General features: G+C 42.4%; 1 protein-coding gene across 5 annotated transcripts in view; it reads left to right on the forward strand.

Annotated features, from left to right (window-relative positions):
- Positions 1-19945, forward strand: part of patj (PATJ crumbs cell polarity complex component) — a 390366-nt gene that overhangs the window by 281582 nt on the left and 88839 nt on the right. For all 5 annotated transcript variants that reach the window (XM_072574241.1, XM_072574240.1, XM_072574242.1 and 2 more), the window contains one exon: positions 19028-19120. In XM_072574241.1, the coding sequence (XP_072430342.1) occupies positions 19028-19120 (93 nt within the window). The remainder of the gene's footprint in view (positions 1-19027; positions 19121-19945) is intronic.

The following is a 19945-nucleotide window of genomic DNA, read 5'->3' on the forward strand; positions in this document are numbered from 1 at the left end:
GTAGCAAGTATATGCTTGAGAAGGAAGAGCATATCATCTAATACACATCAAAGTTCAAAGAATAATACAGAAGGTGAGGAAATGGCACATTCATCTTTTGCAAAGCAATTTAAAGAGAAGGGAATGATCAAAGGTTGCAAAATTTAGCTCCGTAGTGCACAATTTTATTTTCTCTGGAGTGAGGAGAAGCTATGAATTAGTAGCAAAAGTTGTGACTAATAGACATTGTTGATCAGTGAATAGCCATATATTTAAGCAGTGTGTTAGACTAGCAGTGTAGTTGATTAAACATGTCATTTGAAGATAGATGCAATAACTTTGATTATTTGTGAGATCACTGAAATCCTTCCACACGCGATTGAGCTCCACTGGGCTCCTGATGCTGATTGTCATGGTGATCTGCTCCCATTACCTTTGCACAGTTGTCTGGATAGAGAACAAACAACTCTCCAATTCCTGAAAAATCTTAAATCCTGCTTTCTATTACATTGTGTCACCTTTGCGTCTTTCTCGAGTCATAATCAATTATGGAATCACCTGCAGGTCTTGCTCCATCGAGAAAGTATTTTCTAGTGCTCACTAGCTTTAAGTGGTGTTGATGTTCACAGACTTGCACCTCCCACCCCACATTGACATTTGCAGCCTCTCAACAATGCAGTTTGTACTGGCTTCAGGCAGCTGACACACAAACCAACAGGTAGCACAAAGCTGCCATGCTATTTGTATCAGAAATAAATAGCACAAGATCCAAAATCCATTCCTATTTTCAAGCCTTGCCCATTTTCACATTCAGAGTTTTAAAATCTTAGGATAAATAATGATCTCTTTCCTGGCATAATCAAATTTCCAGCTGCAGTTTTTTTTTAAAAAGTAATTTCAAATACCTGGCTATGATTGCTTATCACTTTATATTAATATTCTAATAAAATATAAAAAAATTACTGATATTATTTAAAAGATTAATTATACCCTCATATAAAGATTTTGTAGTTATTCCATAATTTATGTCCTGCAGTGAAAAGAGATTTGCATTCAACCAATGTTGAAATGTGATTGCACACTGACAAAATTCTAATCATATGCGCTCTGGATTCATTCTTGCTTTTCTGACAGGGGTTGTTATCATCACTCAAATGAAACTAATATAAGCTGTCCTAGTAAAAGTCTGCTGTTACATCAGTATGATTAGCAAGTGCTAGAGGTCCAATTGTGATGTTCACTGTGAGATTTATATATATTAAATATAATTCTAAGTTCTGGTTTTTGATTTAGTAAAATGTGGGTTCTCTGTGTCTGAAATTAATAATTAACTTATAAATATATCTTTAACCAGGATGATTTAAAACAGTCTTGTGATCTAATTTTGAGTTAATGGATTTTTGTGGACACTAGTATGGTTTTATGACTGAGCAGATAAGCAACTCCAATTCAGAATGTCAGTCAGGTTTTTTTAAGCCTAAGGGAAACAGACATGGCCAAGGGAGTGAGTTTGCTTTTAGATTTAAGTTGAATATTGGAAAGTCCAAAAATGAAGATGTTTGTATAGATCAATGCCCCGAGACGAGAAGCATGCTTATTCAGCGTGTAAGAAGTAGCAATGCAATAATCCATGTTAATGCTGGAAATGACAGTCATTGAAGATATGATGCTCATCTTTAAATTGAAGTTTTGTGTTAAAGATTTTATCTCTGGTTGGCAAATAAAAACAAGAAATGTGCTATACCCTGATCTGCATCATGCTGTTGCACGACTTGTTAGATACAGAGAAGTATATTTACATAAATGCATTAGCTGTACTATAAATCAACTGATTCCATTTAGGGGAGCAGTTTAATTTAGGTCCTTAATAACATTTTAAATTACACAACCAACATGGATATAATATTCTAAATGTCTTTCAGTATTATGATACCACTTAGAAGTTCAAGGCCAGCAGATGTATGGAAACACCACCATCTGCAGGTTGCTCCCCAAAGTGACACACCATCCTGACATAAAACTATGCCATTCCCTCACTCCCACTGGGTTGAAATCCTGGAACTCCCTTCCTAACATTCTCCACTTCCTGTGGACGGCACGGTGGCAACAGTGGTTAGCACTGCTGCCTCACAGCGCCAGAGACCTGGGTTCAATTCCTGCCTCAGGCAACTGTCTATGTGGAGTTTGCACATTCTCTCTGGGTCTGTGTGGGTTTCCTCCGGGTGCTCTGGTTTCCTCCCACAATCCAAAATGTGCAGGTTAGGTGAACTGGCTACGCTAAATTGCCCGTAGTGTTAGGTGAAGGGGTAAATGTAGAGGAATGGATCTGGGTGGGTCGCGCTTCGGCAGGTCGGTGTGGACTTGTTGGGCTGAAGGGCCTGTTTCCATACTGTAAGTAATCTAATCTAATCTAACAGCACTGTGAGCACCCCTACACACTGAGGACTGCAACAGTTCAAAAAAGGCAGCTTACCATCACATTTTTCAGGGCAATTAGTGTTGGGAAATATTAACAGCCACATTACATGAGTGAATGTAATTAGTTTTTTTTAGTTAAATTGAACCTTGTGACTGCAGTTAATATATCATATGTTCTTCCCAATAACTATATTTTTTTCTCACATTGCACCCTTCATTTTCACCTGTTAGAACAGGATTTTTTTTCTTGGAAAAGAACACTCAACACATTGTAGCTTTTTGGACATGAAAGGGAATATGGACTGTAAAGATCATGTGGGATGATAGAGTGCACCCCCCCCCCCCCAACCTTAATCAACAGGCTTTGCATAATGTTGGCATTATTATTTAGAGGAAAGTGTACAGTTATTGCATAATGTTGGCATTATTATTTAGAGGAAAGTGTACAGTTACCATATATCTTATTCTATCTGGCTGCTAAAGCTTGCAATCACTATTTCCGTGCTACAATTGCCTTGTTTCTGCATCAGTTCTGTAATATGTCCTCCATGCAGTGTCCTTGCAACATTGCCGGGAGCACCCTTCTGAGATGCCTTAATACGAGTGAAGCAATAACTCACTCTGTATCTCATTCCAAGTGTTTGGCATCAAAGAAATCAGTCCTTTGCTTTCTCCCTGCATTGGTTAACAACGTCATCTCGACACTCATCAACATTCTGCTTGCACCCTGTTGTATCTGCACCCAAACCAAGTCCGTAACTCACTGTATATCAGATTTGCTGCCACCAACCTGTTTAAGTATAGGCATCTACAGGGACTGTTTGGTCTTGTGTGGGAGAGGAAAACCACTTTAGTCTGACTAGAAGAGACTCTTGTATTGAACAAGAAATTGTTTGCTACATATCAACAACGAGGTGCAGCTTACCTAGGATAGATATTTTTCCAGAGATTATGAGGAGGACCAGATTTTCAATCTATTTCCTTCAAGATCTGAAGCTATTCTAGTGCATTAATCCTTTCAGATCCAAATGCATTATCTCCCTTAGCCCCATGACTTTTTCACATTACTTGTATGTGCATTTGTCTAAATAATTACCATCAACCACTACCCTATCTCCCCCAATCACTAACTTTACAAAATCAGATGATCTGGTGTTTTTACTATTTTCCTGGTTTCTCTTAGATTGCAGTTTCTTTAAACTTGGAAGACTTTTAGTTTACCGGATGGAAGATTATAGTCTCTGATTATTTTTTTGAGCGTCTGAAGTTTGTACGCCCCTTTAAACTGGAAGGAATCTTTAATCTTTTGGATTGCCTTCAGATGATGTCTTCATTGCTAAAATAGACAATTTATTTGCAGTCCTGAATTCCAGAACCTGTCAATTTGTTCACTGCAAGATCTTGAATCTCTGAATGTTCGCCACCCTTTCTCAGTAGCAACTACCATGGAGTTGTATACAATACACCTTCAATCTGTGTCAGCAGATTTTTATTCTCAACCTGCCTGTATATCTGTATTAAATTTTGTAGGACCTTTACTTCAACTTAATGATTAGTTTTTGACATTTTTGTTTACTCTCAATTGCATTATTGGTCAAAATGTTGCTTTAAACACTGCAGTTATTCACAAAGCCTACAGAACTGTTCAGGACCCATATTTTAAGCTTTGCAGCTGTAATGTAAGCTTTTAGAGAGGTGACCTGGCATTGAGGTTGGCTAATGGGTTGGGAAATGAGGTGTTAGTAGGAAGAGCTGCATGCCAGAATCAGTTTTTTAAAAAAAATTCTTCGTGGGATGTGAGAATCAATGAAAGAACTGACATTTATTGATCATTGCTATTGCGCTTGAGAAGAGTGTTATAAAACACTTTATGGAAGCATTGCAGTCCATCTAGTGTAGGCACACCGAATCATTGCAAGGAAGTGAGTTTCATGATTTTGACCCAGTAACAGTCAAGGCACAGTGATTTAATTCCAAGTCAGGGTGGTATAGCTTGAAGGGGATCTTGTAGGTGGTGGCATTCCCATGCATTTATAGCCCTTATCTTTGTAGTCGAAGAGGTCCCAGTTTAAGAAGGTGCTATTGAAGGAGGCTGGTTAAATTTGAGTTGCAACATGTATATATAGTACATACTGCTGTGATTTTGCTTCCGTGCTGGAGGGAGTGAATATTTTAAGTGGTAGGAAGTGTAGTGATTGTAATGAGGTATGCAGGTAGATCGCATAGAATATGAGTTCCCTGATTGGGGCTGTTAACCTGGTCCAATCAGGGATCCCAGGCTGATAGATGAAAACAGGAGTGTCAGAGATTCTGTTCACTCTGAGAGCTGGCTCTGAGGAAGCTAGACCTGTGTCAAGGACTTTCCAGTTGTAAAAGGGTGACTTGGTGATGTGCTACTGGCCTCGGTGGAGTTATTTCACTAATGACAAAAGCAAAGCACTCTCTTGAAGAAATTTATCTGTCTTTGAATCAGTGTAAGCATTTCTGGTATCATGCTGTCATTTGGGAAACTCAAATCATAGAAGCCCTACAGTGGGGACGCAGGCCATTTAGTCCATCAAGTCCACATGAGATTCTGTAGAGCATCCCACCCAGCCCTACTCCTGTAACCCTGCATTTCCCATGGCTAATACACCAAGCCTGCACATCCTTGGGCAGTATGGGCAATTTAGCCTGGCCAGTCCATCTAACCAACATATCTTGTGACTCATTTGATCCTACGGTCGAAGACTGGTCCCGGGATGTGAAAAGATAGCGTTAGTTTTTCCAAGTAAATGACATTGGGGCAGAAGAAGAGTAACAAGTACTTCTGACAGCTTATGGAGCTACAACCTTTTCAGTTATAGGAAGCCTAACTCTCTCTGAGTCACCAGATACTAAAATCTTTCAAGAGTTGACGGTTTTAGCTAACGAATATTACGACCCCAAGCCTTCTCTAACTCTGAGATGCTTTTGTTTTTACTCGGCAATTCAAGAGCCAAGGGAATCCGTATCGACTAGGTTAAGATGATGGGCAGAGGCATTTGACTTTAGTTTAACCCTTAATTAGATTCTGAGAAACTGTTTGGTATGTGGGATTAATGATGTAACCATGCAAAAGTGCCTACTAGCTGAAGCCCAACTGGACTTCAAACAGGCTGTACACCTGGCTTTGTCTCTGGAAAATGCGGCAAGTGGAACTTATGAGTTACAGGATATAGTGATAGAAGTGGACACCCTCGTCAGTCCAACTGAGCTGTCCAATTGCATATCCTGAACAGAGGGACTCTGGATCAGTCCACAGCAAAACCCAAAAACAAAGCCAAGCCTCCGCCAAACAATTAAAATTTTCTTCAGGATCTGGGCCAGCAAGCTTCTGTAGTTGCTGTTGGTATGCAGACTCGAGACAGCAAAAAAGTCCCAATAGACCTAAACTGTGTAAGAAAAAGCATAGGCTGGTATCCTTGAGAGTGCACACCCTCAAAAGTGCACATGCATCAGGTTTGGAACATTTAAATTACTGAGCAACATACAAATCAGAACCAGTCAAAATAAATGTCTAGTTAAATAGTTGCCTTGTTCTAATGGAGGTTGATGCTGGCATGGCCATTTCAGTGATCGTAGAACTAGTCTTTACCAGAATTCACTTATGGATTGAAACCCTGAAGTTTGCACAAGCCTTTGGCTAGACTGAGAACCTGTATCAGGGAACCTTTACTGACTAAGAATATAACTTCTTGTATGAGAAGCAGCTGGTTCAGTCACCAATTGTTATAGTAAAAGGCCTGGTGGAGCAAAATTGATTGAGAAAAATTCACCTAGATTTATTCAACATTTTTAAATTAGAAAATGGCAGCCTGAACAAAGTCCTAATTAAATACCTGGAGGTTTTTCAGGAAGGTCTCGGGACGACTAAAAGAACCAAGGCCATTGGCATATAAGCAAATTCATGATTCTGCAAGACACATTCAGTGTCATTTGCCTTACAGGCAAAAGCAGAGTCAAAATTTGGAAGGCTGGAAAGCAAAGGAATCATCAAACTAGTCCAATTTGCAGAATGAGCAGCACCGATCGTACCAATTAAGCAGACCGGTGGGTTGGTTTCCCTTTGTGGGGATTTTAAACAAATGGTAAACAGCTTTTCGCAGCTGGATAAATACCAGTCCCTCGCATAGAGGATTTATGCACAAGCTGGCAAGGGGGTCATCCTTCACGAAGCTGGTCATGAGCAATGTGTACTTGCAATTGCGATTAGATGAGGATTCACAGAAGAATGCTGTAATTAATGCCTATCACCGGCACAGTGGTTAGCACTGTTGCCTCACAGTGTCAGAGATCCGGGTTCAATTCCCACTTCAGGCAACTCTCTGTGTGAAGTTTGCACGTTCTCCTTGTGTCTGCGTGGGTTTCCTCCAGTTACTCCGGTTTCCTCCTACATTCCAAAAATGTGCAGGATAGGTGAATTAGCTATGCGAAATTGCCTGTAGTGTTAGGTGAATGCATAAATGTAGGGGACTGGGTCTGGGTGGGTTGCTTTTCGGAGGGTCGGTGTGGACTTGTTGGGCCGAAGGGCCTGTTTCCACACTGTAAGTAAGTAACCTAATCTATAATGGTTTGTATCAATATACGAGACTGCCGTTTGGGGTATCATCAGCCTGTGTAATTTTTCAGCGGATGATGGAGAACATTTTACAAGGTCTACCCCAGGTTGCCATTTAAAGACCACTTAGCAAACTTGAATATAGTCCTTAGATGTTTCTTGCAGGCGAGTTTAGGCCTTAGAAGGGGAAAAATGTGTATTCCAGGCACCCCAAGTGACCTACTTGGGCTACAGAATTAACAAGACCACCTTACACCCATTGGAAGATAACGTAAGGGCATCAACGATGCCCTGACTTCCATGCCTGTACCGGAGCTTAAGTCTTTCCTTGGGCTGGTGAATTCCTACAGAGTGTTTGTACAAAACCTGGCCTCCATCCTTTGAACCAACTCCTAAAAAAGGGGGTCAGCATTGGAAATGGTGGTGTAACCAAGCCATAGCTTCCAGGGAAATGAAGAAATAGCTGTCACCCACAAACAGCAGTCCCAATTTTGAAGGATGGCTTAAAGAAACAGTTTACAGCTTCACTAGAAACCAAACTGTCTTGGTTCCTATTTGATTATAAGATCACCCCTCGTGCAACTACAAGAATAGCTCCAGCAAGATTACTAATGAGGAGAAGATTCCACACCAGTTTAACTTTGATCTTCCTGGACCTGGGGAATGGAGCGTGAAATGGCATCAGGAACGCTAATGCCAGACACAAGGCTCTGCCAAGCAAGAGAGGCAGTTTACTTCAGGTGATAAAGTTTGGTGTAGGACCTATGGGAATGGCACTGTATGGGTAAGAGGCATGGTCGATGGAAGGTCAGGTCGAGGGACATATAATGGTCTGTTAGGTGTGACATTCCTGCATATGAAAGCTGCAAACTCGCAGACAGCGCAAGTGCAAAATGTGCCTGGCTCTTTGGAACGGTCAGAGAGGTTCTCTCTCTCTGTCAAGTGTTGAAGAGATCTTGGAATCTGAGATGGATGCAGCAGACATCGCTGCCTCTGCACCTTTACTGTCTGGAGAAAAGAATGAATTTCTCTTGAGATGCTCTGGATGCAGGAGGTGAGCTACTACGCATTGCGTGTTGCCCATATGCAAGGCAAAGTCGGAAGAACCTGATCTGGTGCCAAAACGTTCCAGGAGGAGCTCCAAGAGAAAGAACTGGCCTTTGTCCTCAGACTCGGAGGGGAGGGATGCAGTGGTTGTTACGAAGTCAGCCAGGTGGACCTCATAGAATATGAGTTCCCTGATTGGGGCTGTTAACCTGGTCCATTCAGGAAGCCCAGGTTGACAGATATAAACAGAAGTGTTAGATATCCTAATACTTTGAGACCTGGCTCAGAGGGAGCTGGATCAGTATCAAGGACTTGCCGTGTGTAAGTAAAGGGTAACTTAGTGATGGGATACCGTCCTCTGTGGAGTTATTTCAGGAGAGATTGTAATCAAGTGGCTGCTTTGCCCCAGCTGGTCTTGAGTTGCTTAATTTTCATTCAGGTTGCACTCATCCAGGCAAGTCGATAGCATTGCATCACATACCTGACTTGCGCATTGTAGATGGTGACGTCTGGAATCACGAGGTGAGTTGCTCACCACAGTAGTCCCCACTACTTACCTGTTCTTTTATCCACTGTGTTTATTTGGCTAGTTTAGTTCAGTTTCCAGTCAATGATAACCCCCAGATTAATGATAAGCGGATAATTCAATGATAGTAATATCATTCGAATGTCAGGGAAGATAATTAAATTCTATCCCCTTTGGGTCAAATTTATTGTTTGGCACTTGTGTGGCACAAATCCCAAGGCTGAAAGTTGAGTGCATATAGATGGTTCTGAATCTGCAGATTAGTTGAATATTGTATAATCCTCAAAAACATCCCCACATCAGAATTCACAATGGAGGGAATAACAATGATGAAGTAGCGGAAGATGGTTGGACCTAAGACACTTCTGCTTTACACCTTGAAGATAGTAGGCAGGCTTTGTGGTGTCAGGAGGTAATATTGCATTTTGGTAAAACAAACAAGGGTAAGACTTATACAATTAAATGTAAGGCCTTGGGTAGTATTGGAGAACAGAGACACTTAGGGGTTTAGGGACATAATTCTATGAAGTTTGTCTTGCATGCAGACAGGGAACATAGAACAATACAGCGCAGAACAGACCTTTCGGCCCTCGATGTTGCGCTGACCTGTGAACTAATCTAAACTCATCCCCCAACACTATCCCATCATCATCCATGTGCTTATCCAAAGATTACTTAAATCTCCCCAATGTGGCTGAGTTAACTACATTGGCAGACAGGGCATTCCATGCCCTTACCACTCTCCGAGTAAAGAACCTGCCTCTGACATCTGTCTTAAATCTATCACCCCTCAATTTGTAGTTATGCCCCTCATACAAGCTGATGTCATCATCACTGTCTACCTTATCTAATCCTCTGATCATCTTGTATGTCTCTATCAAATCCCCTCTTAGCCTTCTTCTTTCCAATGAGAACAGACCCAAATCTCTCAGCCTTTCCTCATAAGACCTTCCCTTCAGACCAGGCAACATCCTGGTAAATCTCTGCACCTTTTCCAATGCTTCCACATTCTTCCTGTACTCAATATTCCAAGTGCAACCGCACTGGCGCTTTGTGTAATTGCAACATGTCATTACGGCTCCCAAACTCAATTCCTCTACCAATAAAACCTACCACTTCATATGCCTTCTTAACAGCACTATCAACCTGGGTGGCAGTTTTCAGGGATCTATGCACATGGACTCCAAGATCCCTCTGCACATCCACACTACCAACAATCTTTCCCTTGACCCAGTACTCTGCCTTCCTGTTATTCTTCCCAAAGTGAATCGCCTCACATTTAGCTGCATTGAACTCCATTTTTACCTCTCAGCCCACCCAATTCTGCAGTTTGTCCAAGTCCCTCTGCAGCCTGCAACATTCTTCCACACTGTCTACTATACTGACTTTAGTGTCATTTGCAAACTTACTAACCCATCCACGTACACCTGCATCTAAGTTATTTATAAAAATGACAAACAGCAGTGGTCCCAAAACAGATCCTTGTGACACACTAGTAGTAATCGGACTCCAGGCTGAATATTTTCCATCAACCACCACTCGCTGCCTTCTTTAGAAAGCCAATTTCTAATCCAAGCTGCTAAATCACCCTCAATCCCATGCCGCTGCATTTTCTCCAACAGCCTACCATGTGGAAGCTTATCAAATGCTTTACTGAAGTCCATGTACATCACTTCAACTGCCCTACCCTCATCTATATGCTTGGTCACCTTGTCAAAAACCTCAATGAGATTTGTGAGAGACGATCTGCCCTTGATAAAGCCATGTTGACTATCTGAAATCAAGTTGCTTGCTAGATGATTATAAATCCTATCTCTTATAATCCTTTCCAAATGTTTTCCTACAACACAAGTAAGGCTCAATGGTCTATAATTACCTGTGTCATCTCTACTGCCCTTTTTGAACAAGGACATAACATTTGCAATCCTCCAATCCTCTGGTACTAAATCTGTAGACAATATCGACTCAAATATCAAAGCCAAAGCCATCTCCTCCCTAGCTTTCCAGAGAATCCTCGGATAAGTCCCATCTGGCCCAGGGGACTTGTCTACTTTCAGTCCTCTAGAATTGTTAACACGTCTTCCTTAGTAACCTCGATCCTTTCTAGTCTAATATCTTGTATCTCATTCTTCTCCTCTACAATATTCTTCTTTTCCTGAGTGAAAACCGGTGAGAAAAATTCATTTAGCACCTCTCCGCTCTCCACAAGGTCCACACACAACTTCCCACTTCTATCTTTGACTGGCCCTATTCCTACCCTAGTCATTCTTTTATTCCTTACATACCTATAGAAAGTTTTAGGGTTTTCCTCTATTCTACCTGCTATAGACTGCAATTTGCATGCTTGCCTTTGAGTATGGGAATTGGAATATCATGTTAAGCTTGTACAGGATGTTGGTATGACCTCTTCTGGAGTACTGTGTCCAGTTCTGGTCACCCTGTTTATAGGCAGGATATTATCAAGCTGGAGAAGGTTCAGGAAAGATTTTCTAGCATGTTGCTGGGAAAGGAGGGTTTGAGTTAAAAGGAGAAGCCTGATATGCTGGGATTTTTTTATTCACTGAAGCATAGAAGGTTGAGGGGTAAGGTTTATAAAATCATGAGGGGTATGGTTAAGTTAAATGGCAGATGTCTTTTCCCTAGGATGGGGGATTTCAAGACTAAGGTACATATTTTCAAGGTGAGAAGAGAAAGATTTAAAAGAAACATGAGGGGAAACCTTTTACACAGAGAGTGGTTTGTGTGTGAAATGAACTTCCAGAGTAAGTGGTGGATGCAGGTAAAAACAATGACTGCAGATGCTGGAAACCAGAACATACGTTCGAGACACCACCCACACCCTCCACCTCCTCCAAAACTTCCGTTGCCCCAGCCCCCAATGCCTCATCTTCACCATGGATATCCAATCCCTCTACACCTCCATCCGCCATGACCAGGGCCTCCAAGCCCTCCGTTTCTTCCTCTCCCGACGTCCCCAACAGTACCCTTCCACGGACACACTCATTCATCTGGCTGAACTGGTCCTCACCCTTAACAATTTCTCCTTCGAATCCTCCCACTTCCTCCAGACCAAAGGGGTAGCCATGGGCACCCTTATGGGCCCTAGCTATGCCTGTCTCTTTGTTGGCTACGTAGAACAGTCCATCTTCCGTAATTACACCGGCACCACTCCCCACCTCTTCCTCTGCTACATTACTGACTGCATTGGCGCCACCTCGTGCTCCCGCAAGGAGGTTGAGCAATTCATCAACTTCACCAACGCATTACGCCCTGACCTTAAATTTACCTGGACCATCTCTGACATCTCCCTCCCCTTCCTGGACCCCTCCATCTTCATTAATGACGACCGACTTGACACCGACATTTTACAAACCCACGACTCCCACAGCTACCTGGATTACACCTCTTCCCACCCTGCCTCCTGCAAAAATACCATCCCGTATTCCCAATTCATCCACCTCCACCGTATCTGTTCCCAGGAGGACCAGTTCCACCACAGAACACAGCAGATGGCCTCCTCCTTCAGAAACCGCAATTTCCCTTCCCACGTGGTTAAAGATGCCCTCCAACGCATCTCATCCACATCCTGCACCTCCGCCTTCAGACCCTACCCCTCCAACCGAAACAAAGATAGAACGCCCCTGGTGCTCACCTTCCACCCTACCAACCTTTGCATAAACCAAATCATCCGCCAACATTTCCACCACCTCCAAACGGACCCCACCACCAGGGATATATTTCCCCCCACATCCCTTTCCACCTTCCGCAAAGACCATTCCCTCCGTGACTACCTGGTCAGGTCCACGCCCCCCGACCCTCCCATCCTGGCACCTTCCCCTGCCACTGCAGGAATTGCAAAACCTGCGCCCACACCTCCTCCCTCACCTCCATCCAAGGTCCTAAAAGAGCCTTCCACATCCATCAAAGTTTTACCTGCACATCCGCCAATATCATTTATTGTATCCATTGCTCCCGATGCGGTCACCTCTACATTGGGGAGACTGGACGCCTCCTAACAGAGCGCTTTAGGGAACATCTCAGGGACACCCGCACCAATCAACCACACCACCCTGTGGCCCAACATTTCAATTCCCTTCCCACTCTGCCGAAGACATGGAAGTCCTGGGCCTCCTTCACCGACGTTCCCTCACCACCAGATGCCTGGAGGAAGAACGCCTCATCTTCCGCCTCGGAACACTTCAACCCCAGGGCATCAATGCGGACTTCAACAGTTTCCTCATTTCCCCTTCCCCCACCTCACCCCAGTTCCAAACTTCCAGCTCAGCACTGTCCCCATGACTTGTCCTACCTGCCTATCTTCTTTTCCACCTATCCACTCCACCCCCCCCCGACCTATCACCTTCATCCCCTCTCCCACTCACCTATTGTACTCTATGCTACTTTCTCCCCACCCCCACCCTCCTCTCATTTATCTCTCCACCCTTCAGGCTCTCTGCCTGTATTCCTGATGAAGGACTTTTGCCCAAAACGTCGATTTTACTGCTCCTCGGATGCTGCCTGAACTGCTGTGCTTTTCCAGCACCACTCTAATCTAGACACTGGTGGATGCAGGTACAGTTACAACATGTAAAAGACATTTGGATGAGTACATGAGTAAGAAATGTATGGAGGGATATGGACCAAGCACAGGCAGGTGGGACCAGTTTAGTTTGGGATTATGGTCGGCATGGATTGGTTGGACTGAAGTTTCTATGCAAAAGTGAGGACTGCAGATGTTGGAGATTCGAGTTAAGATGGTGGTGCTGAAAAAGTACCGCAAGTCAGGCAGCATCCAAGGAGCAGGAGAATCGACGTTTCAGGCAAAAGGCCTTCATCAGGAATGAGGGTGTGAGCCGAGGGGGTGGTAGACTGAAGTGTCTGTTCCTGTGCTGTACGACTCTATGACTCCATGAGGTGAGTTATTCAGTGCAGTTGTCCCACTGTCTGATTTTCCGTTGCAGCCAAAGTATTTATATGGCTGGTGTAGTTAAGATTCTGATGAACAGTAGGTTCCATGAGAATACAACATAAGATAACATTCATCCTCGTAAGCCTACCCTACTATTTAAGCGAACATTGCACAATGCCTTTTATCCACACTATTCCCCCATCCCTTTCTGACATTGGTAATCAAAAATCTCCCAATCTCTCCGTTAAACATGCTCAAAGATTAAGCTCCTATAGCCCTCTAGAGTACAGAATTCCAATGATTCACAATCTTCTGAGTAAAAGGATTTCTCCTGATCTTGGTCTTGAGTGGTATCTCCCATATTTTTAAATTCTTCTCCCTGATTCCAGACTCCCCAACCAGAGGAAATGACTTTTGTGCATCTACCCTATATATCCCTTTTTGTATTTGGAGGTTTTAGTGAAATCATCTCTCATTCTTTGAAACTCTGGAGAATACAGTTTGCTCCTTCTCTCTTCAAAGGACAGTCCCACCATCCCAGCAGTAGCCTTTATTGCACTTGTACAGCAACAATATCCTTCTAGATGTTGACAGTGAGGGATTCAGTGATGCTAATGCCTGTTGAATTTCAGGGGGAGTTAGTTAGACTCTCAAATGTTGGAGTTGGCAACACTGTGATGTGCAGTAACCGAGAACCAAGCTACTGGTTTCAATATCTCAAAATTCATTAGTGAATATGCTCTGATTCCACAGGGACGCATGCACTTATCTGAAACAAAAACAAAATCTTGCAGGTCTTGGAAGCTGGAAATGAACACCCAAAGTGCTAGAAATATTCAGTACATCACTACACCAGTACATCAGTTCAGCAACCTGATTCATAGGTGCTAGGAGGAAGTGAGAACTGCAGATGCTGGAGATCAGAGTCAAAAATTGTGGCACTGGAAAAGTACAGCCAGTCAGCCAACACCGAGGAGGAGAGTCGACGATGAATGGCAGTGATGAATGGCTTATGCTTGAAAGGTAACTCTCCTGCTCCTCGGATGCTGCCTGACTGGCTGTGCTTTTCCAGTACCATACTTTTTGACTCTGATACACATGTGCTGCCTGACCTGAGCATTTCGAGCATGTTTCTAATTACACTCCTCACTTACGTAAGTCTGGGCATGAGATGATGTAGTCTGTCTCAGGCCCTATACTGAACAGTGGCTGCCAGCAGGTTAATAAATATTATAAATGACAGCTTTCTAATTGTAACACTCATATGCTGCTGAAAGCCTGAAGTAAAAATTTCATAATGTTGAAACTTGTGTTTATGTGCATTCTTGCTTTTTATGTTTCTTTACTCAAGATTTTTCAGCGCTAGAATCCTAGGTCTCCTTCATAAAATAGATACTTGATTATTAAAATTAATACTACTAAAATGGTTCTGATACATCCATCAGATATCAGTCAGTATTTATGGTTTAGTCATGGTATAAAAATTCTTGAAACTAAATGTAATGAATGGTTGTGATTCAAAGAACAAATAACAATACAGCACAGGAACAGGTCCTTCAGCCCTCCAAGCTTGCGCCAACATTCTTTGCCCGTCTGTACTAAAACTGTCTTCACTTATAGGATCCTGTCCCTCTATTCCCTCCTGTTCATGTATTTTTCCAGGTGCTTCTTGAATGCTGCTATTGTGTCTGCTTCAGGCAGCATGTTCCAGGCACTCACCATCCTTTTTGTGGAAAAACTTGCCTCACACTTCTCTTTTAAATTGCTCCCCCGCTCCTTGAACCTGTAACCCCTCAACCCTGGGAAAAAGCCTCACACTTTCCACTCTATCCATGCGATTCACAATCTTATAAACTTCTTTTAGGTCACCCATTAACCTCCTACATTCTAGTGAAAACAAATCCAGTGTATCTAACCTTTCTTCTAAGCTAAAATTTCCATACCATGCAACAAGCATCCACATCTTTCTGGTAGTGTGGTGACCAGAATTGTACACAATATTCCAAGTATGGCCTAACTAAAGAACTATAAAGCTGCAGCATAACTTGTCTATCCTTCTACTTAATGCCCCTTCCAATAAAGGCAAGCATAAGCAATTTTTACTGTCTTATCTACCTGCGCTGCCACCTTCAGTGATCCGTACACCTGCACACCCAGATCCAATTGCATACCAATACTCCACAGGATTCTTCCATTCCCTGTACACTTTCCACCTGTACTTGACCTTCCAAAATGCATCACGTCAAATTTGTCCAAATTAAACTCCATTTGCCATTTTTCTGCCCATGCCTCCAACTGATCGTGTCTTGCTGTATTCTCTGACAATTCTCCCCACTATCTGCAACTCCGCCAACCTTCGTATCATCCAAACTTATTAATTAGATCAGCCACACTTTCCTCCAAATCATTTATGTAGACCACAAAGAGCAGAAGTTCCAGCACTGATCCCTGTGCAACACCACTAGTCACAACCCTCCATTCTGAAAAGCATCCTTCCACCGCTACCCTCTGTCTCCCATGACTAAGCCTGTTCTGTATCCAATTTGCCAGCTCACCCCGGTATTTTGTAACTTCACCTTTTGTACCGGTCTGCCATGATGAACCTTGTCAAAGGCTTTACTGAAGTCCATATCGACAACATTAACCACTTTTCCCTCGTCTTCTCAAATACTCAATCAATTTAGAGAGGCACGATCTCCCCTGCACAAAATCATGCTGTCTGTCACTAATAAATCCACTTGCTCAAAGGCATATACATCTTGTCCCTGAGAATCTTTTCCAATAATTTTCTTACCACCGATGTGAGGCCTACAAGCTTGTAACTTCCTGGATTATCCCTGCTAACGTTCGTAAACAATGGGACAACATTGGCTATTCTACAGTCTTCTGATACCTCACCTGTAGCGAAAGACGATACAAAGATGTCTGTCAATGCTCCAGCAATTTGTTCTCTTGCCTCCCTCTATACTCTGGGATAGATCTTCTTAGGACCCGGGGATTTATCTACCTTAATACTTTTTAAGATGTACAACACATCTCCCTTTTTAATTGCAACTTGACTTAGAAATTGGACACTCCCTTTCCTGAGAGCACCCTCCACTATGTCCTTCTCTTTGGTGAATACCAACACAAAGTTTTTGAATGGGACCTCACCTACCTCTTCTTGCTTCACATATGGATACCCACCTTTGCCCTTGAGTAGGCCAACTCTTCCCCTCACTACCCTCTTGCTTTTTATATGTGTATAAAAAGCCTTGGGATTCTCATTAATTTAGTTTGTTAATGACTTTTCATGATCCCTTTTAGCCCTTCTAATTCCTTGCTTAATTTCTTTTCTACTTTCCTTATATGCTACAAGGGCTTCAGCAGTTCACATTCTCGTAGATCTTACCTGTGCTTCTTTTTTCTTTTTGACCAAAGTCATAACATCATTGGTCATTGAAGGTTCAGATAACTTGCCATACCTATCCTGCATTCTCGTAGGAACGTGCCACTTCTGAACTCTTATCAACTGCCGTTTGCAATGCTCCCACATGTCCAATGTGGATTTATCTTCAAACAGCCACCTCCAATCAACGTTCTGTAGTTCTTGTCTAATATTGTTGTAGCTCACCTTCACCAAATTTAACACCTTCACTCAAGGACTGTTGTTATCCCTGTCCATGAGTATCTTAAAACTCACAGTATTATGGTCACTAGTCCCAAGATGCTCTCCCACTGAAACTTCACTCACCTTGCCGGGCTCATTTCCCAGAACCAAGTCGACTATAACCCCTTCCCTGGTTGGACTGTTCCATTCTGTGTCAAGAAACCCTTCTGAATGGTCATTACAAATTCTGCCCCATCCAAGGCCCAGTATCCAAAACGGTGTATCTGTTTTGCATGAGACTAGCCATGGGAGATTCCTGCACTGCCTACTCAGCCCTCCTGCTCTGCCCATGGAGTCTGAGTCTGCAGTGTTTCCACCTCCCTGGATGTGCTATCCACAATATTCTCCACCTTGCAAATATTCCACATGTCCCCAGACAGCACTCCAACTCCGAAACTCAGGCTTCCAGGAGCTGCAGCTGAAGAAACCTCTTGCACTGAAAATGTGCCCGGCTTCCTACATCGAGGAAGAGGATAACAGTAGTCCTCGGGTGAAGGTGCTAAATTGTGGGAAGGAGGATTACAACAGTATGAGGCAAGAACAAGAAAATGTTGATTAGAGGCAGCTGTTTGAGGGTAAATCCACATTGCACATGTGGGAGTACATCAAACGACAGTTGATGCGAGTTCAGGAGTGGCATATTCCTGTGAGAATGAAAGGCAAGTGTGGCAAGTTACATGAACCTTGGATGACCAGGGATGTTACAACTTTGGTCAAAAGGAAAAACAAAGCATATGTGAACTGATGAAGCCCTTGAATTATATAAGGAAAGCAGGAAAGAACGTAAACAAGGAATTATAAGGGCCAAAAGGGGTCAAGTTTCATTGAATTTTCTTTTTGTGTGGAATTATATAGAAGTCCTCAAACGAAAGATGTCTTGCATATCTACTATCTTTTATGGCCACAGAAGTGTCAAAGCCATTTCGAGCCAATGAATTCTTTTTGAGGAGTGGTCATGATTATAATGTAGAAAACATGACAGCCAATATGCTGAAGGCAAAGTCCCAAGTAGCAATTGATAATGACTAGGTAATTTGTTTTTGTGAATTTGAATCATGAATAAATATTGGCCAAGATCTGGGAACACCCATTAGCTGTTCTTTGAATTATGGGATCAATTTACCTGAGAGGGCAGACAGCTCTGTGTTTGAATTCCTTCAGTAGTGCAATGGATAGACATTTTGACTTTTGATCTCAGGTTCTGAATAGAGACTTGAGCTCACAATCTTCTAACTCAAAGGAGCCTGTGCTACAGATCGATCTCATACAGTGAGGTATTCATTCATCTTGTCTTTCATGCATATTAGCTCAAATCCAGACTGATGGAAAGTAGGACCAATCTGTCTGATAGCTGCATGGATCCCAAAATATATCAGTTTGGTAATCTCAAACCCATTCCTTATGTACGTGTAGCTTACAAAGCCAAGTGTTTCTGATTTGGATGGTACTCATTCAGGAAATAATACTGCAATGTTGCAGTCTTAACTACAATTGGAGGAATGGCAACAATGGAGCAAACTTTGGCCTGTCCGTAATTGTGCTGACACTTGGTGACTGAAATGGAAGGTAGTATAAAGTTTCCATAGTTTTACCAGACCACAGTACTTCCCTCTCATCAGAGAGAGATCACCTTGTGGTGGTTTAACCTGAGGGTCACAACACTCTTGCACGGTGACCACAGCTGGTGCAGGAATTGAACCATCACTCTGCATTGTAAACCAATTGTTTGGCAAATTGAGCTAACCCATTCCTCAGCATACATATCCATCACATTGATGACACAATGAATAAACAAGTAAAAACACTGCCTCTTCATCATCCTCTCAAAATATGCAATTGTGCTTAATTGCTTTTCCAAAATAAACATTGAGAATGTCTTTCTCTGAATAATATTGCTGCAATTATCCATAATGTGTTTAGATTCTAGATACGGCAGGATCCTCTCTGGAACAATCATCTCCTCTATCAGATTTTTCAAGTTTCAAGAATGTACAGCATATATTATTAACAAAGGTAAGAAATATAGTACAAATCAGTGATTTTTAAAGTGCAATTTTTCATTAATGCTCTTGTCTTTTGTATCAAATAAACTTGTTGGTATAAATACAAAACATGTAGGAATGAACTTAAGGAAATTGCAATTTCATTACAATTGGATGAGTTTTTATGTTCTGCAATTTGTTTTAGCTCACTCATTTAACACTTGATGTAACCTCTGTCTGTAAAGTGTAGAGACAGAAATTATGATAAATGATACCTAGAAATTTGCAATGCCTTTGTTTATTTGATCGTGGAACGTGGACAACATTTATTGCCTATCTCTAATTGCCTTTGGGAAAGTTGTGATGCTCTGCCTCCTTAATCATTGCAGTCTATTTGGTGTAGACAGTACCCCTACAATGCTCTTAGGGAGTTCCAAGATTTTGCCCTGGCAATACTGAAGGAACTTGTTGTCCTTGTCCTTCTAGATGGAAGTGGTGTACTTTAGAAGATGTTTAAGGAACCTTGATGAATTCCTGCACTGCATCTTGTGAGGTGTACACTGCTGCCACTGAGCATTGGTGGTGGAAGGAGTGAACATTTGTGAATGTGGTACAAATGAAATAGAACATAGAACATAGAACATAGAAGAATACAGCGCAGTACAGGCCCTTCGGCCCTCGATGTTGCGCCGATCAAAGCCCACCTAACCTACACTAACCCACTATCCTTCATATACCTATCCAATGCCCGCTTAAATACCCATAAAGAGGGAGAGTCCACTACTGCTACTGGCAGGGCATTCCATGAACTTACGACTCGCTGAGTGAAGAACCTACCCCTAACATCAGTCCTATA

Source organism: Chiloscyllium punctatum, chromosome 7, assembly GCF_047496795.1.
Source record: "Chiloscyllium punctatum isolate Juve2018m chromosome 7, sChiPun1.3, whole genome shotgun sequence".
In the NCBI taxonomy this organism is placed as follows: domain Eukaryota; kingdom Metazoa; phylum Chordata; class Chondrichthyes; order Orectolobiformes; family Hemiscylliidae; genus Chiloscyllium; species Chiloscyllium punctatum.